General features: G+C 39.0%; 1 protein-coding gene across 1 annotated transcript in view; it reads right to left on the bottom strand.

Annotated features, from left to right (window-relative positions):
- The window catches only part of LOC128212475 (Fanconi anemia group I protein-like), a 35,925-nt gene that overhangs the window by 6,797 nt on the left and 2,496 nt on the right, over positions 1-26,632 (bottom strand). The window contains exons 4-30 of the mRNA XM_052917956.1: positions 26,256-26,386; positions 25,264-25,349; positions 24,787-24,912; positions 24,224-24,389; positions 23,660-23,751; positions 22,833-22,965; positions 21,571-21,663; positions 20,933-21,069; positions 20,337-20,511; positions 19,730-19,817; positions 19,035-19,093; positions 16,280-16,422; positions 15,496-15,613; positions 15,000-15,122; positions 14,233-14,403; positions 13,436-13,612; positions 12,561-12,682; positions 12,053-12,226; positions 11,542-11,718; positions 11,225-11,385; positions 9,772-9,845; positions 6,665-6,833; positions 6,040-6,167; positions 3,050-3,218; positions 2,115-2,299; positions 1,692-1,808; positions 249-338 (exon numbers count right to left, since the gene is read on the bottom strand). Of these exons, the coding sequence (XP_052773916.1) occupies positions 249-338; positions 1,692-1,808; positions 2,115-2,299; positions 3,050-3,218; positions 6,040-6,167; positions 6,665-6,833; positions 9,772-9,845; positions 11,225-11,385; positions 11,542-11,718; positions 12,053-12,226; positions 12,561-12,682; positions 13,436-13,612; positions 14,233-14,403; positions 15,000-15,122; positions 15,496-15,613; positions 16,280-16,422; positions 19,035-19,093; positions 19,730-19,817; positions 20,337-20,511; positions 20,933-21,069; positions 21,571-21,663; positions 22,833-22,965; positions 23,660-23,751; positions 24,224-24,389; positions 24,787-24,912; positions 25,264-25,349; positions 26,256-26,386 (3,584 nt within the window). The remainder of the gene's footprint in view (positions 1-248; positions 339-1,691; positions 1,809-2,114; positions 2,300-3,049; positions 3,219-6,039; positions 6,168-6,664; positions 6,834-9,771; positions 9,846-11,224; positions 11,386-11,541; positions 11,719-12,052; positions 12,227-12,560; positions 12,683-13,435; positions 13,613-14,232; positions 14,404-14,999; positions 15,123-15,495; positions 15,614-16,279; positions 16,423-19,034; positions 19,094-19,729; positions 19,818-20,336; positions 20,512-20,932; positions 21,070-21,570; positions 21,664-22,832; positions 22,966-23,659; positions 23,752-24,223; positions 24,390-24,786; positions 24,913-25,263; positions 25,350-26,255; positions 26,387-26,632) is intronic.

Raw genomic sequence — 26,632 nt, 5'->3', positions numbered from 1 at the left:
ATTTCATTGATTGCTTCACCAGTGATAAGACAAGCAGGATCAGCAACATAGAAAAGTTTTCCCTATCTTTTTGAAATTTATGACAATGCCTTAAATGTTTCTACTGACAAGGGTACAAATTCTGCTAAAAACTTAACAAACAGTTCCAGGAACACACTGCAATATTCCCTCATGTTTTCTTAAAAATTGTTATGACTTTTATATATACATTATAAAGCCCAACTCTTAGAGCAAGAGCTATGTTCTACCTTGCCCGCAGGCGGAGCTGCCTTCTTGCCATCTTTCTTCTTTTTCCCCTTGTCAGGGGCTGCATGCTGGACTTTCTCACTCTCAGTTGCCTGTAGGAAATACCAATAAAAATTGGGTGAGAAAAAGGTTAGAATATTCTAGCATTATTGTTTATGGCAATATTCCACGAGGTTGCATGTTTTTATGCTCTTTTGGCCACAATAAAGGAGACCAGTACCTGTTATATTTCATGTGTAGGTGCAACACTGGATCATACATGCAAAACAGTATTTCTCGAACCAATTTTAACTACTGTATGTCAAGGGAAATAACTATTGTTAGACCAAGTGAAATGTCAAACAAATCCCCAACTGCCCATGCTGACCTGTATTCCTATGAAATTTTATGAGTGTAGATGCAACACTTTCAGAGCTGCATGAGACATTAGATTTTTCAGTTCAGGTGATGTAAAATTCTCGAAAGGTATTTCAACCTTTCCCGTTTTTTTAACCAAAGTCTCAACTTTTACTTATAATTCTAATAACCTTACACATACTTAAAGCTTACTTGTACGTTTAACATGTAAGTAATGAGTGTCATGCTGGTTCCGGACAGTTTCACCAGTTTGCCCTTTATGTGACGAGAACCAATTGCTGATTGCTGGTCAGACTGGTTCCTAGCTCACCTGTAAGTTATGAGAGTGTAGCATTGCTGGGCCAGACTGGTTCCTAGCTCCCCTGTATGTAAGTGATGAGAGTGTAGCATTGCTGCTTCAGACTGGTTCCTAGCTCACCTGTATGTAAGTTATGAGAGTGTAGCATTGCTGGGCCAGACTGGTTCCTAGCTCACCTGTATGTAAGTTATGAGAGTGTAGCATTGCTGCTTCAGACTGGCTCCTAGCTCACCTGTATGTAAGTGATGAGAGTGTAGCATTACTGCTTCAGACTGGCTCCTAGCTCACCTGTATGTAAGTGATGAGAGTGTAGCATTGCTGCTTCAGACTGGCTCCTAGCTCCCCTGTATGTAAGTTATGAGAGTGTAGCATTGCTTGGCCAGAATAGTTCCTAGCTCACCTGTTTTAAGTTATGAGAGTGTAGCATTGCTGGGCCAGACTGGCTCCTAGCTCACCTGTATGTAAGTGATGAGAGTGTAGCATTGCTGCTTCAGACTGGCTCCTAGCTCCCCTGTATGTAAGTTATGAGAGTGTAGCATTGCTTGGCCAGAATAGTTCCTAGCTCACCTGTTTTAAGTTATGAGAGTGTAGCATTGCTGGGCCAGACTGGTTCCTAGCTCACCTGTATGTAAGTTATGAGAGTGTAGCATTGCTGCTTCAGACTGGCTCCTAGCTCACCTGTATGTAAGTGATGAGAGTGTAGCATTGCTGGGCCAGACTGGTTCCTAGCTCCCCTGTATGTAAGTGATGAGAGCGTAATTTTGCTTTGTCAGAATGGGTACTTGCTCACCTGTATGTAAGTTATTATAGCGTAGCAGTGCTGGGTAAGATTGGATCCCGAAAGTTTCACCAGCTTTTCAAATCTGCCAGACATGTGACCACTCCCGCTGGTGTACATCCACAGGTTCTGAAAACAGGAATTATAATAATCAGACTCCAGGGAGGAAAATGTGGTTTAATACAGTATAAACTTGCATTTTTATGGTTAATTACGCAAGAAACACATTTCTTGAACTTAAATTGTCAGTAAATTAAAGGCATTTAACAGAGTATTCAAACTGTGCGTTAAAACCCTAAATAGATCTGTCTGATCAGTAAAATCAATTAGCACAGTGTCGTTTGAAGTTCAATTTTGAAAAGATTTACCAATTAACATGTTGAATATACAGGGCTTTCCAGACTGCCTACAGGGGTCAATAAGCAACATACTCACATATTTGACAAGACTGGTGAGAGTGGTATAGATGCGCACAAGAAGTTTCAGCAGGTGTTCTGTGCAGGTGCCCACAGGCAGGGAAGTCTGCACAAGCTCATGAAGAGTGTTCACCAACATCCCAAGTCTGGTGCAGATTGATTTCTCATGGCCTTCTCTCTGAGTTAGCTGGGGCGATTCTCCTCCTTGAGAGAGATATATATATATATATATATAATTATATATCATTCAAAATATGTGTAAATTCTTGGTTACATTAAATTATTATATATATAAAGCTGGTGGTCAGCTGAGGCAGAGCAATGACCCAGTCTCCACTCTTATGTTTGGCCATGGACTGCCAGCTGGTGGTCAGCCCGGAACAGAGATATTACCCAGTCTCCACTCACATGTATGGCCACTGACAGCTGCCTGGTGGTCAGCCCAGGTCCGAGAGATGACCCTGTCTCCACTCACCTGTCTGGCCACTGACAGCTACCTTGTGGTTTGAGTCAATCTGAATTTTGACCCTGTCTGGCCACTCACCTGTCTGGCCACTAACAGCTACCTTGTGGTTTGAGCCAGTCTTATAATGACCCTGTCTGGCCACTCACCTGTATGGCCACTGACAGCTACCTTGTGGTTTGAGTCAATCTGAATTTTGACCCTGTCTGGCCACTCACCTGTCTGGCCACTAACAGCTTCCTTGTGGTTTGAGTCAATCTGAATTTTGACCCTGTCTGGCCACTCACCTGTCTGGCCACTAACAGCTTCCTTGTGGTTTGAGTCAATCTGAATTTTGACCCTGTCTGGCCACTCACCTGTCTGGCCACTAACAGCTTCCTTGTGGTTTGAGTCAATCTGAGTTTTGACCCTGTCTGGCCACTCACCTGTCTGGCCACTGACAGCTACCTTGTGGTTAGAGCCAGTCTTATAATGACCCTGTCTCCACTCACCTGTCTGGCCAGTGACTGCTACCTGGTGTTCAGCCCTGGTACGAGAAATGACCCAGTCAATGTCATCCAGTTCTTGGTCAGACTGCTGGACAACTAGTTGCAGAACAGTTGGGGCTGCTGACCGCACACTGACCACAGCAAAGTTGGTACAACCATCCATCTCTATGTCCTGAATTTGAAAGAAAGATATGTTCCATGGTACTAAGAAACATAAGTTGAAAAAAACAACTGCAAAATCATATCCATTTGCTTTTTTCTGTGCATTTCTTTTTCAAATTTAAGATAACTGTACATATATTCAATATATTTATGTAGAATTCAAACTTGCTCCACACATTGCTGAGAAATACATAACCTCAAGTGTTTTCTCTGAAAAACAGCTTAGCTAACTGGGGCCAGCAGTGTTTTCAAAGTGTCAAATTCTAACAATATTTAAATTTGAGTTACATTACTTGTCCATAGTGCTTACTAATACTGGGAGCAAGCTCTTGACAAAAAATAAGTATAACAAGAGCTGTCACAATAATTGAAGAATGCCCCCAAAATACCATCCAGTTCAATGCTTATGCAATCACTAACATGTCTACATTCAGGAAGGGCAAACAAAACTATAAGCATATGCAAAACTCCATGATGGTTGACCTCAAGTGTAGGGGAGTGATGTAGTGAGAGGTAGTGACGTGGGTCTGGCATGCTGCACGTCGTCTTAATGTACTGAACACATGCCCCAGGATTTTTTTTAATCCCTCCATGCAGGACAAAGTTACAGCGGGGACTTGACCAACTTTAATTTGTCTATCTCCATTTATGCAGCAATGAATTAAAGTCATTAAGCATGACCTTGAACTTTGAGGTAGGGTCAAGGTACTTGCGGCACATTGTTTGTATGTACCTAACACATGTGTCAATGTATTTAAAATTCCTCCATGCATGACAAAGTAACAACCTGGACATAATCAACTTCACTTTATTTATGTGCATATATAAAGCATACCATAATGATAAAACTCTAATTGTGAACTTGAACTTAAAGGTAGAGTCAGGAGTCTTGCTGGTGACACATTGCCTTTATGTACCAAACTTATGTGCCAATTTATTTTAAAATTCCTCCGTGCATGACAAAGTTACAGCCCATATATGACCACGTTTATCTTTGTTCATATATGCAGCATTGCATAATGATTAAACTTTAAATGTGACCTTGAATATTTTTATGTACCAAACACATGTGCAACGTAATTTTATGATCCTTCCCTGCATGAAAAAGTTACAGCCTGGATGGATGGATGCATAGACAGTGTGATTTTAATATGCATACAAATAAACAAAAGGCAACTAATGTTAAAATACTCAAAAGAGATATGGTAATTGCACTGCACTCTTCCTAGAGAGGATATATATATATATATATATATATATATATATATATATATATATATATATATATATATATATATATATGTATGAGGTTTAAAGTCCTTACCTCAAATACTTCTGGAGTTAAGCTATGGACAAACATAAGGCCTAACAAGAGCCGTCGTAAGACAGCGCGCTCGACTTCGCCGCTTTGACTTAGAAGTGAATACAATAACAATGTAATATTACCAAGTTTGGTCTATTTATGTCAAACCTAACTAAAATTATTCAATACATAAGGTGACTTTGATGCTGCCCTCCCACCACCCGAAAAATGATGCAAGTCACTTGATTTCCCATTAAGAAAATGTGGTAAAGAATAAACAAATATGCCTTTCAAAAGAAAATAAAAAAAAATAAAAAAAAATAATAATAATAATAAAAAAAAAATCAATGACCATATAGTATAGCCCTCCTTATTTTAAGAATGTAAAAATGTGCCAGTCAAAAGAAATAAAAAAATATAAAAAATATTCAAGGGACATAATTTGTATTTAGGGTTAAAATGGAGTTATGTTTCTTGTTGTAAGATGGTCGTAAACAATTTTGAATTTCATTAAGTGCATTGAATGAAAGGTATAGAAGTTTTTTTTATTAAAATCCCAACTTGCCCTTAACTTTTACTTGCCTAAAACTTTAACCTAAGTCAATCAGGGGCCATAACTTGTATTAAGGATATGGAGTTAAGTAACCTCATTGGGTGATGGTCCTGAACAATTGTGTGAAGTATTAAGTCAATTGAATGAAGGGTATAGAAGTTATTAATAAATATCCCACCCTGCCCTAAAACTTTAACCTAAGTCCAATAGTCAATCAAGGGCCATAATTTGTAAAAAAGATAATATGGAGTTATCTAACCTCATTCTGTGATGGCTCTGAACAACTGTGTGAAGTATTAACTCAATTGAATGAATGGCATTGGAGTTTTAAGTGAAAATCACAACTTGCCCTAAAACTTTAACCTAAGTCAATCAGGGGCCATAACTTGTATTAAAGATAATATGGAGTTATGTAACCTCATTGTGTGATGGTCCTGATCAACGGTGTGAAGTATTAAGTCAATTGAACAAAGGGTATAGAAGTTATTTATAAATATCCCAACCTGCCCTAAAACTTTAACCTGAGATTCATAGTCAATCAGGGACCATAATCTGTGTAAAGAATAATATGGAGTTATCTAACCTCATCATGTGATGGCCCTGAACAACTGTGTGAAGTATTGACTCAATTGAATGAAAGGTATTGGACTTATAAGTGAAAATCCCAACTTGCCCTAAAACTTTAACCGTACGCCGACGCTGGGGCGAGTAGTATAGCCCACCTATTCTTCGAATAGTCGAGCTAAAAATGAAGCTCTGGACAAAAATTAAGTATCAAAATGAAAAAAGGGCAATAACCTCCAAAATACCAACAGACAGACAGACGGACGGACAGACAGGGTGCTAACTTAAGGGCACCGAAATTCTTTTGACGGGGCACTAATCAGGAGTATTTTCCTGAAATCTACATAAACAAAATTGACTGAATTCATGCTAACTGGCATCACATAATGTAGGAATATTAAGAAGACTCACTGGATCAATATCTCCTATCTGAGAGTGAATGTCCTGGGCGAGGTCTCTCAGTGCAACCACATTTCCCCGCCATCTCCGTCCCAACGTCAAAAGCATGGTCAACAATGACTTCACCAAGGAAAGGTCATCTGATAAGAACAAAACAAGAAATGAGGAACTCAGGCACTTAAAGGTGGTAATGGATAGTGTGATCAAGTTTTAAAGACATCAAATAAACTGTGAAAATAATTTCATCCATAAACATTTTTCTGTTTTAGAACCAGTCAAAAGGGAATCCACTTCCAACACCTAATTAAATTTCCTGACTTTGCACTGACTTTCAAATTTTTATGACATTGAGGGTAAAATTAAACTCCCATACTCTGAACTGACTATCAAATGTTCATGGCATTCAAGGTTAAATTACATTCCCTGACTTTCAAATGACTATCAAAAGTCCATGACATTCCAGGATGGTGTCAAACCAAACATACTTTGACTTGTAATAATCAAAATGAGGGTCAATGTTCATTTTTACAACTATGACAAAACTAGAGGTGTAAGCATAATAAATATTCCAAAACATATAAATATTCTCTATTAACATTTAACTGTTTGCTTGCAGAAAAAAACAATCCACACCTACCAATAGCCTGTTCCCGAGCGTGTTTCTCCAGCCAAGCAACTATGTGTTCACACTGCATATACCGAGGGGACAGGGCCATACATAGATGCTGTATAACCCCCAGTAGCAGGCCCACCTGTCTCCAACACCGCTGGTCTTCATCCCCACCCAGCACTGTGGCCAACTGTCTCTGTAACATACATAAAAAAATGTCCCAATGAGGGTAGTGTGGGGATGTGGCCAACTGTCTCTGTAACATACATAAAAAATGTCCCAATGAGGGTAGTGTGGGGATGTGGCCACCTGTCTCTGTAACATACATAAAAAAATGTCCCAATGAGGGTAGTGTGGGGATGTAGTACCTGTCCCTGTGACATACATAAAAAATGTCCCAATGAGGGTAGTGTGGGGATGTGGCCACCTGTCCCTGTGACATACATAAAAAATGTCCCAATGAGGGTAGTGTGGGGATGTGGCCACCTGTCTCTGTGACATACATAAAAAATGTCACAATGAGGGTAGTGTGGGGATGTGGCCACCTGTCTCTGTGACATACATAAAAAATGTCCCAATGAGGGTAGTGTGGGGATGTGGCCAACTGTCTCTGTGACATACATAAAAAATGTCTCAATGAGGGTAGTGTGGGGATGTGGCCACCTGTCTCTGTGACATACATAAAAAATGTCTCAATGAGGGTAGTGTGGGGATGTGGCCACCTGTCTCTGTGACATACATAAAAAAATGTCCCAATGAGGGTAGTGTGGGGATGTGGCCACCTGTCTCTGTGACATACATAAAAAATGTCCCAATGAGGGTAGTGTGGGGATGTGGCCAACTGTCTCTGTGACATACATAAAAAATGTCCCAATGAGGGTAGTGTGGGAATGTGGCCACCTGTCTCTGTAACATACATAAAAAAATGTCCCAATGAGGGTAGTGTGGGGATGTGGCCACCTGTCTCTGTAACATACATAAAAAATGTCCCAATGAGGGTAGTGTGGGGATGTGGCCAACTGTCTCTGTAACATACATAAAAAAATGTCCCAATGAGGGTAGTGTGGGGATGTGGCCACCTGTCTCTGTAACATACATAAAAAATGTCCCAATGAGGGTAGTGTGGGGATGTGGCCACCTGTCTCTGTAACATACATAAAAAATGTCCCAATGAGGGTAGTGTGGGGATGTGGCCAACTGTCTCTGTAACATACATAAAAAAATGTCCCAATGAGGGTAGTGTGGGGATGTGGCCACCTGTCCCTGTAACATACATAAAAAAATGTCCCAATGAGGGTAGTGTGGGGATGTGGCCAACTGTCTCTGTAACATACATAAAAAAATGTCCCAATGAGGGTAGTGTGGGGATGTGACCAACTGTCTCTGTAACATACATAAAAAAATGTCCCAATGAGGGTAGTGTGGGTATGTGACCAACTGTCTCTGTAACATACATAAAAAATGTCCCAATGAGGGTAGTGTGGGGATGTGGCCACCTGTCTCTGTAACATACATAAAAAAATGTCCCAATGAGGGTAGTGTGGGGATGTGGCCACCTGTCCCTGTAACATACATAAAAAAATGTCCCAATGAGGGTAGTGTGGGGATGTGGCCACCTGTCTCTGTAACATACATAAAAAATGTCCCAATGAGGGTAGTGTGGGGATGTGGCCACCTGTCTCTGTAACATACATAAAAAAATGTCCCAATGAGGGTAGTGTGGGGATGTGGCCACCTGTCTCTGTGACATACATAAAAAATGTCCCAATGAGGGTAGTGTGGGGATGTGGCCAACTGTCTCTGTAACATACATAAAAAAATGTCCCAATGAGGGTAGTATGGGAATGTGGCCAACTGTCTCTGTAACATACATAAAAAAATGTCCCAATGAGGGTAGTGTGGGGATGTGGCCACCTGTCTCTGTAACATACATAAAAAAATGTCCCAATGAGGGTAGTGTGGGGATGTGGCCAACTGTCTCTGTAACATACATAAAAAATGTCCCAATGAGGGTAGTGTGGGGATGTGGCCACCTGTCTCTGTAACATACATAAAAAAATGTCCCAATGAGGGTAGTGTGGGGATGTGGCCACCAGTCTCATACATACAACACTTGTCGGACTAATGGTAGTGAGGGACAGGGCATATAGGCACTGTATAGCCCCACAGTAACAAGCCCATCTGTCTCCAGCACCACCTAGGCCACCTGTCTCATACTGGGGATAGTGTTCAGATAGAGGCACAGATAGTCCCTTCAATAACCCCCCTGTAGCAGGGCTACCTGTCAGCAGAACTCCAACCAGCACTGTGGTCACATGTCTCATACTGGTGATAGTGTTTAGATAGAGGCACGGATAGTCCCTTTATAACCCCCTGTAGAAGGGCTACCTGTCAGCAGAACTCCAACAAGAACTCTTACCAGCACTGTGGCCGCCGGTCTCTGTAATATTCCTAGTGCGGGGACCAACCCATACAGATGCTGTATAACCCGAAAGTAGCCAGCCTACCTTTCACTAACCATGCTCCTACTGGATGTTGTTGATTTTGTAGCTCTAGCATATGAGACAATCCAGAAAAGTACAATAAATGGTTTTAGTAAACAAGAGACCCACAAGGGCCTATTCTCTATTTGTATGACTTTTTGTATCAATATACTGAACCAACATTCAAAGGGAAGCAATCAGTGAACCATATGTTTTACAAAGTGCAAAAGGAGACAATCACTAAAATAGTACACAACACTGCACAAGTTGTCACCCTTAGAGAATACTTTTGGTAGGGCCTCAGCATTTCAGGGGCTATAATCCAGTTATGCATGGGTGGACCTGGCTAGTCTTAGAAAGAGAATGAGCACTCATGGATTTCTAACTACGGTACAATATCGATTGAGATACAATCAGACCTTAATACTGTATCTTGTCACAAGCAATTGCTTACGGACACATGCACCGACAGCAAACATCAAGCCATGTCATAAGCACTTCTGCCCTTTGGCCAGTAGAGCTTAAAACTAATCAAACTATGTTTTAGCTGAATTCTCTTCCTACATGTCAGAAACATATTTCCAAACACAAATATAGAAGTAGATGTTAATGATTTACTGTAGTTTGATAAGGAATCTTGTAAAATGTTACCTGTAGGTATTTAATGTTGAAGTAGATCTTGTCATCCAAGCTTTCAAATTGCTGTCTGTCACTGCCTTCAAGATCTACAGGGAAAACATTGATCACACTGCATTGAAGAAATGAAGGAAAGGAGAGCATTTGTGTACATGGGTCTTATTCATAAATCCTAGGAAACCTTGTTAACCATGCACTATTACTGCTGAAAACCTCACAACAATACAGAATCACACCTAGGATTCTGGATAGAAATGGCCACCTGAATTTCAAATCATCATGCTTATGCATCGTTTTTCTGAAGAAAGGTAATAATACAATAAAACTTTACATACAGGCAATATGAATGTTTGGCATGATTCTCACGCACACACATCCACAATGATAATGACCAATTTGTTTTATTTGTCTAAAGTATATGTCTAAAGAGGTTATCTTGACTCTTTCTATAGAATGTAGGATTTCTTTTCTAACTTATTGATGACTTATCTTCAAACGAAAAAACATGATGCTACAAACATATTTTTAAGCATATTTTTTTTCGAGTTGATCAGGCCACTGCAAACAATATGGTCTAAACCAAGTATGGCCTTCACCAAGTATGGCCTAAACCAAGTATGGCCTAAACCAAGTATGGCCTAAACTTAGAATGGTATAAACCAAAAAGTATGGCCTAAACCAAGAATGGCCTAAACCAAGTATGGCCTAAACCAAATATGGCCTAAACTAAGTATGGCCTTCACCAAGTATGGCCTTCACCAAGTATGGCCTTCACCAAGTATGGCCTAAACCAAGTATGGCCTAAACCAAGTATGGCCTAAACCAAGTATGGCCTAAACCAAGTATGGCCTAAACCAAGTATGGCCTAAACCAAGTATGGCCTAAACCAAGTATGGCCTAAACTAAGTATGGCCTAAACCAAGTATGGCCTAAACTAAGTATGGCCTAAACCAAGTATGGCCTAAACTAAGTATGGCCTAAACCAAGTATGGCCTAAACTAAGTATGGCCTAAACCAAGTATGGCCTAAACTAAGTATGGCCTAAACTAAGTCTGGCCTTAACTAAGTCAAAATATGGCCTAAACTAAGTATGGCCTTAACTAAGTCAACATATGGCCTAAACTAAGTATGGCCTAAACCAAGTATGGCCTAAACCAAGAATGGCCTAAACCAAGTATGGCCTAAACCAAGTATGGCCTAAACTAAGTATGGCCTTAACTAAGTCAACATATGGCCTAAACTAAGTATGGCCTAAACCAAGTATGGCCTAAACCAAGTATGGCCTAAACTAAGTATGGCCTTAACTAAGTCAACATATGGCCTTAACTAAGTATGGCCTAAACCAAGTATGGCCTAAACCAAGTATGGCCTAAACTAAGTATGGCCTTAACTAAGTATGGCCTAAACTAAGTATGGCCTTTACCAAGTATGGCCTAAACTAAGTATGGCCTAAGCAAATGTGTCTCACCTAGACTGTCAAGGAACTTGTCCAGTTGGGAAGAGTACTGCTGTGTTGCTATGGCAATTGCTGACCCTAGGCCCTCCAAGGTCAAGGTTACAATCTGCCTCTCCCTCACACCGGGATTCCTGTCATCACCCTGGCTACGTATGTAGTATCCCAGCAATAACCTGCAACATGGTGACAATGTAGTAACATATCAATTGAAAATCTGATATCATTGGGATACAGGTATTGCAAATACTGGCTTTAAAGAAAAAGCAATGTATCCTAGCAAAATATTACAAGTAACAATCGAACACCATCAATCAAGATGTTAAGCCTACCCTGCTAGCTGTGATGTGTACAGAAAAATCCTGGGTTTACACCTTCCCTCTATTCCCTCACAGTAACCATTGTCCTGGAGATGAACCAGTTTCTGCAGGGCCACACCGAGTATGTACTTGAGGAAGTCAGACGTCATTACCAGGCTTTCACGGAGATCAGAATCTTTCTCACTGTCCCTGTATAAGTAAGAATCATAACAATAAGTTGTATACCTGATGACAAACAGAAGGTGCAAGATTGGTAATCGTTATTTTGAGATGACAACTGTTCACCACATTTTTTTTTCTCCATCAACTCAAAAATTTTAGAGCTAACATGCAAATTGATTAAAATCGCTTATGACAGGTTAACAGAATCAGTATATAGAGAAAAAAAGTACAGTAATTGTCCATGACATGAAAAGAAATTATTAAAGCTAAACATAGTTCAAGGAACAAAGTAAACAATTTAGTTCAAGAAGCATAATTTATTCCTATACATACCTTTAGAAGCATTAATTGACCAACCTACCCAATCGTGACATGCAGTATCTGTGTGACCATCTTCAGTGATAGGAGACTCTGTGGAGCCTTGGCAACCGACTTGGTTTTTTTGCCACCTGCACCTCCGGCTTTCTCGCGAACCACCTCGCTCAATTTGCGGTAGTTTTCATACAATTGTAGAATATGCCGTACTCTCGTCTCACTGAAATGTAGAAATTATCTGAAATATTATTATTGTAGTCATTTCTACCCTTGCTTTTCCCTTTAATCAAGCATATCTTCTTATGCCAAAGATAACAAGAGCACCGCGGAGTGGGTGCCAACGCTCGTCTGAGTTATGAGGTAAGGTTAAAGTTTTTGGACGACGACAACGACGCAGACGCAGACGACGCCGACGACGCCAAGGCTATCACAATAACTCGACTTTTTTTCTTCGAAAAACAGACGAGCTAAAAATGGCGAACATTTTGTTAATTCAAGTAAACAATTTAAAATACTTTTATGACAAGATTATTGTCAACAATATTTTTACTTACCTCAGTTTTCCAGCCAGAAATGCATACTCCATGAGGGCCTCATATGTCCCCAGGATCAGGATGGCGAAGATGTTATTTCTAACACCAACACAGTTAGCAAGCGAGTAGTCTGCAGACTTGTCCTGAATTATGGACAATTAAATAAATATAATACTTAACCATTAAGTTAACCTGAACATACTCATTTAAAACATCACTTTCAAAGTTACATCTGTAATTACACAACTTTTGTCCTTGTTCCACATAAATATAATTTAACTTAGATTTAATTTTCCTTGGAATTGCAATTTCTGCGAAATAAACAAGCACAAATAAGAATAAGAATCTAGAGTAGTTTATAAATGTTTCATCAACTTCCTAAAAGTGCAGGGCAAAAGAATAAACACTTTTCGTATCATTGGTTACATGCTTCTATGAATTTGATGACTTTTTAGAAACAGAAGTAATCCTGGTTACTGCCACCAAATTCCTCAATCTCTGCCAGAATCATGCAGTCAGTGAGGCTTGACATGACTCCCTCTAGCTCTGGTCCAAAGCCTGTCAACATCTTTCCTGAACTTTATCTTAGGCACTCAACAGTTTTAAGTCCTTTATTGCTGCAGAAATCATGTGATCTGGTAGGTTCTTCCAGGTATGACCACCCTAATCATCTGTGTCCCTGCCTCCTTATCCGGGCTGTGCCCGTAACTTATTCTTAAACTCCACTTGAGGCACCTACCAGTACAATGTCCTCCATCACGGCAGTGATCTTGTGGTCAGTGAGATTGGACAATATCCCATCCAGCTCCAACAGCCCATTCCCATCATCTTTGTCCCCACCCGCTTATCTGAGACCCACCCTAAACGTATTTATTAACTCCACCTGAGGCACCTACCAGTTCAAAGTCCTCCATCTCAGCAGTGATCATGCGGTCAGTGAGGTTGGACATTACCCCCTCCAGCTCTGATGCCCCATCCCCATCATCTTCATCCCCTCCCCCCTCACTCTCTCCCTGCCCAGACTGTTCACGACACTTCACAAGGCACTGCTGTATACAGCAAATCAGATGTGCCTGTAAAGTTATTACAATTGTGTCATATTTCTTTACGGTGTAAATAATTGATCAGTCCTCTAAAAATAAGCCAACAACTTTTAAGTATTTTCTTGGTAAATGTTAGGTTTTATAAAATATATCTTTGATGCTTTTGAAATTTTACCAGATCTTAATAATTTTATAATACTGCAAGATAAGAGGGCTGTTTTCCAAACAACCACACCTCACAAACAAAATAAATAATCTGAGCCTTTACCTAAGAAAACAAAGCCAAATTATATTTTTGTTTGTTGGTCCCCCAAAATGGCTGAATCAAAAGCGAAGCCAAGCAATTACCAACCCTCATCTATTTAGTCAAAAAAGGGAATTCGGACCATGAGACATCAACCAACAATTATGAAAGCCAGAGTTATAGGCCTTGCTTGACATATATGTATTTTCAATGGCAACATTTGTACCAAGTTTCAGTTGAATATCTTCCCTATATAGTTTTTTCAGTTAGAGCAAAGGTTATGGTAAATTTTAGCACAACAATGAGTCAAACACCAATCCTTAGAAAATACCTCTGCTTTTTTCTTCAAAAAACAGACAGCCAAAAAAGGCCATACAGAATCTACAGATTTACGAGTCTAACTCACCAGTGGTTCCGCAAGAAACACCTGCTCCCCTTGGCCGATAATACAGGTGTCAAGTCTTAGTGGTGGGCTAATGTCGGTATTCCTCTCATAATAACTCTTCAACTGGGCCTGGAGCATGGACAGGATTGCCTCCCCTAACTGGCTGTTACGGTCAAGTACTTCTATCAAACCCTGAAGTTGGGGTAGCAGTATTTGAGGAGCGACAAAAAGACAAAATCTTTAGCCTTAAATTGAAAGTCAAGAGTTTTGGCCTGTATGATACCAACATAAATGAATTTACAGCTTTGGTTTAAGGCTTAGATGTAAAAGTCAAGTGTTTTCCTGGGTAGAAACCAGTTTATTAAAAAATATGGAAAGTCAATTGTCTGAATTAAACTACATACCTCCTGGGTAAGTGAAGAACCCTTTACCCCACTACAACACCTTGAAGTACCAACTAGAATGCCTTGTCAAGTTGTTAAGAATGCCATCCTTATCAAAAGCAGTATTTAATATAATTCTTATCCTCATCATTAGATATGCTTCAGTGATTCCATTCAGTCTATTGGCCAGCATTTTTTACAGTCCAATCAAAATATTCAGATTCTAGTCTGAAAGTTAAGCTAGATCTCGGTTGGTTATCGAATATGGCCCCTAGGAGCCGCACATCAGCCTGCTGGACGAGGCAGCGTCTCAGGTTACAAAGGATTTCCAGACACCGGGCCTCGTGGCTGGAGGGGCTCATTACACTGTAGATGTCACCTCAATGTACAATACAACCCACCCACCTGGTACAGTAGGAGCCGGACGTCAGCCTGCTGGGAGAGGCAGCGTCTCAGGTTACCAAGGATCTCCAGACACAGGCCCTCGTGACTGGAGGGGCTCACTACACTGTGGATGTCCACCTCAATCTACAATACAGTAGTGTTGCAGAAAGTCCAAATAGTTATCATTCACATTCTTTTAGTTTAAGCAGTAGAGGCAATTTTTTTTTTGGAAATATCAAACTTTAAACAATTCTCCGTAATAACTACCACAGATTTTCATCGTTAAATTACAAAGCTACATGTATTTTGACAAGGCCAATGCATCCCATGAATTCGACAGTGACATCAAGGGGAAAAATTTGTATTTTTATCAAACACCAGTGTATTTATCTACTGATAAGAGTCGTAATGCCGAAACGTTTAGATATAAAAGTAAAATTTTGTGTGATTTTTTTAAGTATTATTCAAATACAAGATTATTTGAAATATAATTCCTCTCCTTCCCACTCCTTCATACCTGGCTAGTTGAGAGAGACGATTGTGAAGCCTGGCTGGACCTTACCCCACCAAGCACCCTGAAATGTTTCAGCACCATCAGGAACCCGCTCGCCCCGATCTTACGAGACTCCAGTTGTCTGAAATAAAACATTGTAGAGGGTTAAGTGAATATATATTCTTCATCTGAACCTAGCTGGACCAAACCCTATCCAGCACCTGGAAAATTTCAAGAGACTGCTGGACTTGATCAGCCTTCACCTGTAAAAATACAACTTGGTATAAGGTGAAAAAAGAAATATAGCAAGTTTTCTGAAATTATTAATTTACTAACATTGAATACCATGTGGATATTATGAAAGATGACAGGTGTTTAATTCTCAGCATATAACTTATTTTGATGTCATAAAACAAGGCCAGGTCCCTAATAAATGTTTACCCAAGCTGTTACTATTATGTCTGACAGTTACTGGCTCATTCCTGTTAATATTCACGAAATAAATAGCCCTGAAGTATGAACTTAATGTGTGTGGTTGGTAAAACATTGGGGAATTGCAAAATCCCTCTTCCACATAGTTTAAAGATAGGCAAAATGTCTCTAGAATGTTTTAAAACTATACTTTATATTGTCTTTGAACATCTCCCACATTGAAAACCCCCCACCAACTTTGTGATTTTTTTCTCTACCTACTCTGAGTACATGGCCTGGCGGGTGTGACAATGATGTCATCTTTAAGGCCTATATGGCTTTTAGTGGACCCTCCGCCAAGTCAGGGGACATATGGGGATCATATTTCTTAACCTACCGTGAGAACATGGCCTTGCGTAGTGTGACCATCAGTGCATCTTTGAGGGCCATTGAATGTTTCAAAAGGGGTTGTATGGCCCTTAGTAGACCCTCTGCCGAGCCAGGGGACAGCATCGACACATAGTCAAACATCTCACGCACCTGGGGTACATAAACAACTTATAATAGTTATTTCATAATGTGTACAATACAAGAAAAAATAAAAAACAAGAGCTGTCACAGTATGTGACGAATGCCCCCGAATGTGACATTGACCTACGAACAAGGTCAGTACATGAAAAGTTGATCTTGCCTTTACGTGTCAAATACATATGGCAAGTTATTTTAAATTGCCTCTGAACATAAAAAATACCACCCATACTTGAAAACCTACACTGTTATGTCCTTATATTCAGAATTCCCTTGTGAATAAACACTGAGTGTATCTTTCACCTTAGAGGTAGGGACATGGGTCTTGCACGCGACACATCGTCTTGGTATGTGGAACACATGTGGTAAGTTATTTTAAAATCTGTCCATACAAGAGAAAGTTACAGCCCGGACACGACAACCTATACTCTATGTCCTTATATGCAGCACTCCATTGTGAATAAACACTAAGTGTGACCTTGACCTTTGAGGTAGGGACACGGGTCTTGCACGCGACACGTCGTCTTGGTATGTGGAACACATGTGGCAAGTTATTTTAAAATCTGTCCATACAAGGGAAAGTTACAGCCCGGACACGACAACCTATACTCTATGTCCTTATATGCAGCACTCCATTGTGAATAAACACTAAGTGTGACCTTGACCTTTGAGGTAGGGACACGGGTCTTGCACGCGACACGTCGTCTTGGTTTGTGGTACACATGTAGCAAGTTATTTTAAAATCTGTCGATACAAGAGAAAGTTACAGCCCGGACTCGACAACCTATACTCTATGTCCTTATATGCAGCACTCCATTGTGGATAAACACTAAGTGTGACCTTGACCTTTGAGGTAGGGACACGGGTCTTGCACGCGACACGTCGTCTTGGTATGTGGAACACATGTGGCAAGTTATTTTAAAATCTGTCCATACAAGGGAAAGTTACAGCCCGGACACGACAACCTATACTCTATGTCCTTATATGCAGCACTCCATTGTGAATAAGTGTGACCTTGACCTTTGAGGTAGGGACACGGGTCTTGCACGAGACACGTCGTCTTGGTTTGTGGTACACATGTAGCAAGTTATTTTAAAATCTGTCGATACAAGGGAAAGTTACAGCCCGGACACGACAACCTATACTCTATGTCCTTATATGCAGCACTCCATTGTGAATAAACACTAAGTGTGACCTTGACCTTTGAGGTAGGGACACGGGTCTTGCACACGACACGTCGTCTTGGTATGTGGAACACATGTGGCAAGTTATTTTAAAATCTGTCCATACAAGGGAAAGTTACAGCCCGGACACGACAACCTATACTCTATGTCCTTATATGCAGCACTCCATTGTGAATAAACACTAAGTGTGACCTTGACCTTTGAGGTAGGGACACGGGTCTTGCACGCGACACGTTGTCTTGGTATGTGGAACACATGTGGCAAGTTATTTTAAAATCTGTCCATACAAGGGAAAGTTACAGCCCGGACACGACAACCTATACTCTGTCCTTATATGCAGCACTCCATTGTGAATAAACACTAAGTGTGACCTTGACCTTTGAGGTAGGGACACGGGTCTTGCACGCGACACGTCGTCTTGGTTTGTGGTACACATGTAGCAAGTTATTTTAAAATCTGTCGATACAAGAGAAAGTTACAGCCCGGACTCGACAACCTATACTCTATGTCCTTATATGCAGCACTCCATTGTGAATAAACACTAAGTGTGACCTTGACCTTTGAGGTAGGGACACGGGTCTTGCACGCGACACGTCGTCTTGGTATGTGGAACACATGTGGCAAGTTATTTTAAAATCTGTCCATACAAGGGAAAGTTACAGCCCGGACACGACAACCTATACTCTATGTCCTTAAATGCAGCACTCCATTGTGAATAAGTGTGACCTTGACCTTTGAGGTAGGGACACGGGTCTTGCACGCGACACGTCGTCTTGGTTTGTGGTACACATGTAGCAAGTTATTTTAAAATCTGTCGATACAAGGGAAAGTTACAGCCCGGACACGACAACCTATACTCTATGTCCTTATATGCAGCACTCCATTGTGAATAAACACTAAGTGTGACCTTGACCTTTGAGGTAGGGACACGGGTCTTGCACGCGACACGTCGTCTTGGTATGTGGTACACATGTGGCAAGTTATTTTAAAATCTGTCCATACAAGAGAAAGTTACAGCCCGGACACGACAACCTATACTCTTATGTTCTTATATGCAGCACTCCATTGTGAATAAACACTAAGTGTGACCTTGACATTTAAGGTAGGGACACGAGTCTTGCACGCCACACGTCGTCTTGGTATGTGGAACACATGTGGCAAGTTATTTTAAAATCTGTCCATACAAGGGAAAGTTACAGAGCCGGACGGACGGACGGACGGACGTGCGATTTTAATATGCCCACCTTCGGGGGCATAATAACTACAAAGAAAACCACTTTGCCCTTATGTATATATTACAGAGTAAGTATTTAATAAAATGTTTCATGAAACATTAACCATGTGTTTATCTTCTATAATAATGATGATTTATATTATTACAATAAGAATCTTAACTTTAAAGTTACCTCAACCAAATCCCGTTCTAAAATGGCATATTACCTTGGCAACAGAGTCTAACAACATAGCTGGTGAAGCCATCACTATGTCACCAAGCAACTCTGAAATGCAGTTGAGCATGTTTTTTCCAACTCACATTGAAAGAAACATGGAACACAAAACAACCGTTTTTTGTTACTAGAACAAAATTATTTACATAATTCATGTATTAAGTTTTTTTTTATTATATGATATAAAGCAAACTAAAAATGCAGGAATACAGTTTTTTGGGGGAAACCATTTTTCTGTTTTTTTGTAACAGTGACCTTTAAAAAGCAATCCCAAGCTAGCTCTTCACATAAGCAATATACATCAAGTTTCATTACTTTCCTTTAATGCTAACATAATTTTTTGGGCGGAAACCGATGTTTGACCGACACCTGTCCTCCCGACCGTCCACCCAACGACATCCTCATTTTAACCCTAATAGCCAGATATTAAAAGGGGATACTTAACTTTTAAATATTATAAACCACACTGCACTTATAAACAAGTCTATATTTGATCCCACTTTAAACTATATAAACAATACAATAATTTACATAAATTGCTTCAATTTCGCAAGGTCCTAGGTTTTGTCCAATTTTGCAATGTTTAAAATTGCATGGCATATTAAATAATTGGCATATATAGGTTGGCAAATTTTATACTAAACCTTCACAAAATTTGTTCATTCTGCACTACTCTTCACTACATACCAAGGAAGTGAGAAACAGGGGTGGTTGCCTTGGTGATGATTCGGTTAAATATCTGGTCCAGAATCTCGCTACGAACCATCTCATGAGACTGGGTACAAACAAGATCATAAACATTTACCAAGTTCAAATACAGAGAGTTTAAGTTCAAAAGCAATTGGTAAGCTACTGAAATTCAACACCATTTTTTCTTTACAGTTACTAACACTCATTTTTATTTCACTTCAACAGCCAACCTGTGCATGATCTGTTGACATGACATGTGAACACAAGTCATGGTTTACTGGGCAATGCTATCTTACACATGTGACATATTACTGAGAGTTTGTTATTAACTCAATTAATTCTAATGTTGCACTTCCAATGTTATTTCTTTATATTGTGCATTCATCTTTTTGCTTTAGGCCAGTTACCTTATAGCAAATAAATATTTGTCATTGATAACCTATTTTGAAGTGGGATAATACTTGTAGTTTTTGTATCACATGGAAACTATTTGTTGGTCCGCTTACCAGGGTCTTTACAGCTAGTATCATTGCTGCAGCCATCACAATTTGTTTATGTTTTAAGATTTTGGTGTTTTTTTTTAAAATACATTTGCCCCACCCACCTTGAATGTTTTCAGGAGTATCTTGGTTCCCAGCTTGCAAGCCTGGTGTGTGGGCCCAGAGGGCATGCTGGGTTGCAGGTCAATCCGTCCGAACGGGGCCTTAGGTCCGAATGCATCCATGAGCAGGAAACCAAGCTCCACCAGACCTTGGATTACATGGTCCCAGCCATATGTGCTGCAGAAACAACACAATATGGCTTAAACAGATGAATATTGGATTTTTTTCACCTCTCATAGATCAGCGTTGTTTTGATTCACCTCAAATGGCTTACTCTTCTTTGACAACCATGGATGTGGCATAAACATATCCTATATATTAATATGTATTGGTCAAAACAACCACACTATATAACTGTCTTAACATGTCCGAAGCTGTATAGGAGTCTGTATTCAACATAGTTATACAATATATTTCTCCATAATATGCTAAGGCAATTAAACCATACTGTTTTCTGCTTAATCATTGAGATTAACAGAAAGCAACAGAGTTGACACAAAAACAACTTTTCTTAATCAGGCAGATCTGTAGGACATGCAGATGTCCCATATGTCTTACTTTAACCCTATTTCTAACATAAACCTGCTGATGTGTGTACCTGTTTTGTACAGTTTGCATGATGTAATCATCCACTGCGGAGGTGTCTGGAACAATGTCTTGAAGCCAGCTGGACTGGCCATGTCTCTCTACATCTCGGTAACTCTTTAACACAGTAGACTTCAGGAAGTCGAATATCTAAAATGAAGAATAACTATGATCAGTTAAGTGCATTTTCAAATATCTTTTGCTTTACAAAAGTTAAAAATCTGATTTCAAATAGTAAATGATTCATCAAGAAAATAAATCGGAAGTATTTGAAAACAGTTCTCTAATCCATGTTCATTTTGTAATTGTCTGCATGAATATAAATATAATATTTATGTTGGAAAATAACTGACAATAAAGATCACTGCAGATCCAAGGCAAACACTTGTCAGATAATTGCTTAAAGAAATAAAGGGAGCATAATTCAACAATTATGAATGTAAAAGTTATGGGCCTTGCTATGCTTGTGTATATTAGTGTATTGGAACATGAGTACTATTTTTTATTTAAAAATTTCAAGCCAACTTTGAGTTTTGGCTTAGGCTCAAGTTTGTACATGCTGACAATGCCGACAATGACCCTATCACACTTCCTTGTCTTATCAACATTTAAAAAATGGATGAGCTAAAAATTAAACCTCTTGGACCTGACCTGATCTTTGAACCTATTAATCCTAGCCAGGGACAGGGCCATGGCAAAAGAGAATGGTGACAATGTCTTCCCTGCTCCACAGTTCTGGTTACTCTGAAATGAAATGTTAGGGAATCACAGTTGGTCATATTCTTAAGAGTAAGTCAATGTTGGATAGTGATGCTGATCAAGGTTCAATTTGAAAATGATCATGTTTACCAATCTATGGCTTTGTTCAGTTCCTATAATCAAATACTTAGTAAAGGGAACTACCGTAATTCACCTAAGAGTTCGGACACTCTAAATATTCGGACACCCATAATTATTTTCCAAAATAATTTATTTTGCGTACCTAATTTTTGGACACCCAAAGGACTTCAATCATAACTTTCACAGTTACCAAGTTTCACAGACGAAGATTATTGCTTTTTATCTTTACAATGCCTGGCTAGATTACCTAACCGTATACACCACTGTGACAAGTTAATTAGTTACGACCCATCCTTAACGATTTATTGCCTGTTGAAAAGGAAGTGTGATATATTTATTGGAGGATTAAAGAAACAACAAGGGCAATCAAGGGATTAAGAAAACATAGACATGACATGTTTGTAAAACGATCTGCCAATAAACTTTCAAACTTGTACCTCACTTATAGACTGTAAGAATCAATAATCGTACAGTTATACATTAATCCTGCATAGCAATGTCCATGCTCTCCACGAGATCCTCGTGGGTATAACTGTAAGTTATGTGACGTCACACAGTGTGACTCTTTGATCTAAAGCCGATAGAATGTGTTTATTCAGTTCAATGCATGTATAAAATGGTGTTTTAATTAACTTGATGAAGGATTTACACTTATAGGCGTAATAAATAACTTTATGACCATTGATTACTACGGATAAATTAATAAATGGTAAAATGCAAACATGAAGAAAAAAAAGCAGGTTTATCAAACATGTAAATAAAATGTAAAAATGGTAATTTTCTATGTATTCGGACAGCGAAAAAAATAATTATTTTAAGGTGTCCAAACTCTTAGGTGAATTACGGTAAGCAGTAAATGATGCTATAATAGCCAAAGTGAAAAGCTGCTTCGTCTTAAACCAATCTTCCATTAGACATCTGCAGAGTACCTTTAAATACTTGATGAATTTAAGTCAATTGTCCAGGTATTCCTTCATTTAAAGGCTGATGTGTAAAATGGCTGTGTCCTAAGTCAATCTAAGTGTCTTTTTTATTGGGGCATCACAAAATTAAAATTAAATAGCAGCACTTACCTTTAGACACTTGATGAACTCTCGTCCAAGATCCTGATGTTCTTTCACGGTAAGGCTGATGTGAAGAATGGCTGTACCCTCAGTCAGTCTCAGAGTCTCCAGACTGGCACCTGTTTCATCAAGCAAGTCCTCACTGTAAAATAAAATGCATCAGTTTCAATGAAATAGTTCATGTAATTAGTCTCACTGTTAATAAATAAAATGTGTCTTGGTTCTAGTGAAGCTAGTGTGTAAGATGGCTGTGCCTCAATCATTCTCAGTGTCTCTGGACTGGCACACTTCTCATCTAACAAGTCCTCACTTTGGAGGGTAATTGTGTGGTTCTTGCAAAATACATGTAGTTCAACAAGGATCACATGAAAGCTTTATCAGTCTGCTTTTTGAAATCTGATAAAGGTTAATTGTAGACTTAATTTGTATGTATGATAGGGAACTAACCAACTTTACAAAGGACAATAGTTTCAAAAATAGCCTGTAAGTTTCCTTGGTGTATCAACCAAGAAAACTCGTGCGCTAGGAATTTTGTAAAACAAATTTCCTTACCAAATTTGAAAAATCTCCGATGCTCAATGTTTTGAAGCAGTTTTTGTTTAAAATGCTATAAGTGGGGCTACAACTGTGACTTCTATGCCAAATTACACATATATATGGAGAAATTCACAACTGTCCATTAAAATGATGGAGAAATAAAATGTCAAAGGTACAAAATGCAGTAATTTTCAGATTAATCTTTAAATTAAAACTTTTGTGAAAAAAGTCCTTTTTAAATTCTGAGTGTGGCCTAATTTTGCCCCCTTTCAGGTACAGTAATACATTTGGGTGAATACCTGAATTCCTGCTGCTCATCTGTGTGTCTGTGCTTGCTGTCTTGGTCCGAGAAGAACTTTATGACTCCTTCTAACACCAGCTTTTTGTGGCCCTGCAAACATAACTTTACAATATACAACTCTTCATTTACAGTTTGTTTCAGACAGTGCATTGGGAGGGTTAACTTAATTTCAGTGTCATCAGACTTTTTTTATGGAAGAAATATTAATGATTTTGTAATAAATTTTGATTGTTTCAGTCAAGATTTTTCACAAAAGAAAGTCAGACTTGCATCTCATTCAGTAACACAGAATGTTTCAATGCAAATCATTTCTACTGTACCAGAAGCTTGTTCATAGAGAATTGAATGCAAACCTAATTGTATGTCAAAAGATAACAAGTGCATATTTATCAATAGCATCTCAGTTAAGAGTAGAGGTAGCTGGTAAGGCAGGGTATATCGATCATGTCCTGTTTGGGTAACATGCATAACATCTATGCGAGTACAAACTACCACATTTGTCATAAATCTAGTAAATGCATTAATAAGGTTTAAAACCTTGACCTCCCTAAGTTCTATTGACCTTTGTTGAGAGTAGAAGCAGCTGGTATGTTAGAGCTGGAATATCGCCCATGTCAAGCTCCGGTAACATGCGTAACACCTTCTCTAAGACGAATCTCAGCTCATCCGACGTCAGCGGCACGTCCTTAAACATGGCGGCCAGGTGAACAACGCTCCCTGCAGACCATCTGTGAAGACGCAGAATGTGAGACAACCTTACGATAAGTTTATTTTGGCAAGCTTAGAACTTGAATAAGACAACAGATTAACAAGAGCACCAATCTGGGTTTTATTCTTTAAATGCTTGATGAAGGGGCAAAACTGGACAATTATCAGAGCTATATAACTTGTTCAACATTAAATTATCACTGGCAACATTTGTATAAAGTTTCATATGAATATCTTGAACCATTTTTGGGCTATAGCCAAGGTTCAAGTTTTAGCACAATAAAACCACTGATGACAACAACACCAAGGCTATGACAATATCTGGAACTTTTTCAATACAAATGAGCAAATTATATATTGGGAAGCAAATAGGAAATGGACAATAGAAACTTATGAGCCAACAAGCCAAACATTCACCTGCAAGAGCATATAGAGTTAAGGACGTGTCCCTTGTACTCTGTGCCCTTCATTTGGTTCCCGGCATACACCACCCGATCCTGGGAACCAAGCGCTGACAGGATCTTTGGAAGCAATTCTAGACATCTAAAATAAGGGAGATAATTATAGTTAAAGATTATATGATGCTTGAATAAAAATATTTTCATAATAAAACAAATCATCTACACCAAGTGGTTTCACTTTGATATTACAAGTTCTGATTCAACAGCAATACCAGAGAGTTACCATTGAATGAAATGTTACACTTTAATAATTTTATGAAGCTCAAATACTGGAACTACAGTAGATATTTTTAATTTGAACATTTCCTGCAAACATGTGAGTGTTAAGAATAAAAATACATGTACCCAATACTAATGCTGATATGATAAAACAAAAACTTGTTGCTTAGTTTGCTTTGTGTAAAAGAAAAACAACATATACATGTATGCATACTTGGATGTGGGTGGGGTGTCAGACTTGATACAGTCGATGTAGATCCCAGCCAGCTCAGCCAAGGTTTGGCCGGGTAAACTGTCTGCCTAGAAAAACACATAACAGGATAAATGAACTGCTTAATCCGTTAGCATGAAAGTACTAACAAAGCTATGCAGTTTACAGCTGTTTAACCAGTTATTACCACATTTATACTCCTTGGCAAAATAATACACAAGAATCTTCATTGTATTATATGAGATTTTTTCACTGGTAACAACATACAGTCCAAACCATTGGCTCGATATCTCAGGAACCTCATGAATATCGAGCCAAGCGAGAACGCTCACAAAGAGTAAAACAAAATCGGTCCTTAACATCCACCTTGAGCCAATGAGGAAATTGAGGCAAGCAATATAGAGCCAACAGGTTTCAACTGCATGTTAAAAACATCTGAATTTTACTAGTTGGATTAAAATGTCTACTTTAACCATCCTCAAATTAAGAGTGAACTTTGATACACGATGACAAACTTGTTTTTAAAAGTCTGTCAAAATTAAATCTTAATATGATTATATTGAAAAAAACAACAAACTTTATCAATGTGTTTCCCACTGCAGCCATTAAAATTAGATATTTGCAGGCTTGTGCTTATTTACACAAATGCTTCACTTTCAATGCTACAATGAAAACTACATGGTCAAGTGGAAAGCCAAAATGCTAGCTATGACCTATAATTTAAAACAACGAAGATCAAGGCCTTACACAAAGACAACGAGGGAAATACGCCACAAGATCAGAGATTATATAAACATTTAAATATTGCTATTAATAAATGTTAGGTTAATCTCCTTCATTCAATGAAATTCAGATTTTCCAGAAAAAGCATGAACGGTATTGAATACTATAAATGATAAGATTATAATTTCAGCTACTACATTACTTATAAGTATTTTTCCACATTATATTTATTGTATTTGCCTTCCCTTCTTTTATACCAATCTTATCTTTACCTCCAACATGAGAAGCCCGATCAGCTCAGAGGCCATCTTGTTGTTGAGTTCGTTCTTCTGTAGTGCTGATATACACTGTCTGTACACGGCACATCGACGATCTACACTGCCAGGACTCTCTATGGGTGAACCTGGTTAAAAAACATGATGTTAACATTTGATTATTACCACCTTCAAAGCCAGTCAACATCTGAACCTTTTTAAATATGTTTGATTAAAGCTTGGTGCATTTATTGTTTGTTAAACAGTTATGAATATTACCTGATATTGTGACTACAAACCAAATTCATATGACCCCAGGGCAGGAATCGAACTTGGGAAGCCTTCGAGAGAAGGGAGTGCGCTGACTACTTTGCTAATTGGACATTAATTTCAAA

Source organism: Mya arenaria, chromosome 12 (genome assembly GCF_026914265.1).
Source record: "Mya arenaria isolate MELC-2E11 chromosome 12, ASM2691426v1".
In the NCBI taxonomy this organism is placed as follows: domain Eukaryota; kingdom Metazoa; phylum Mollusca; class Bivalvia; order Myida; family Myidae; genus Mya; species Mya arenaria.
This window is presented reverse-complemented; position numbering and strand designations above follow the sequence as displayed.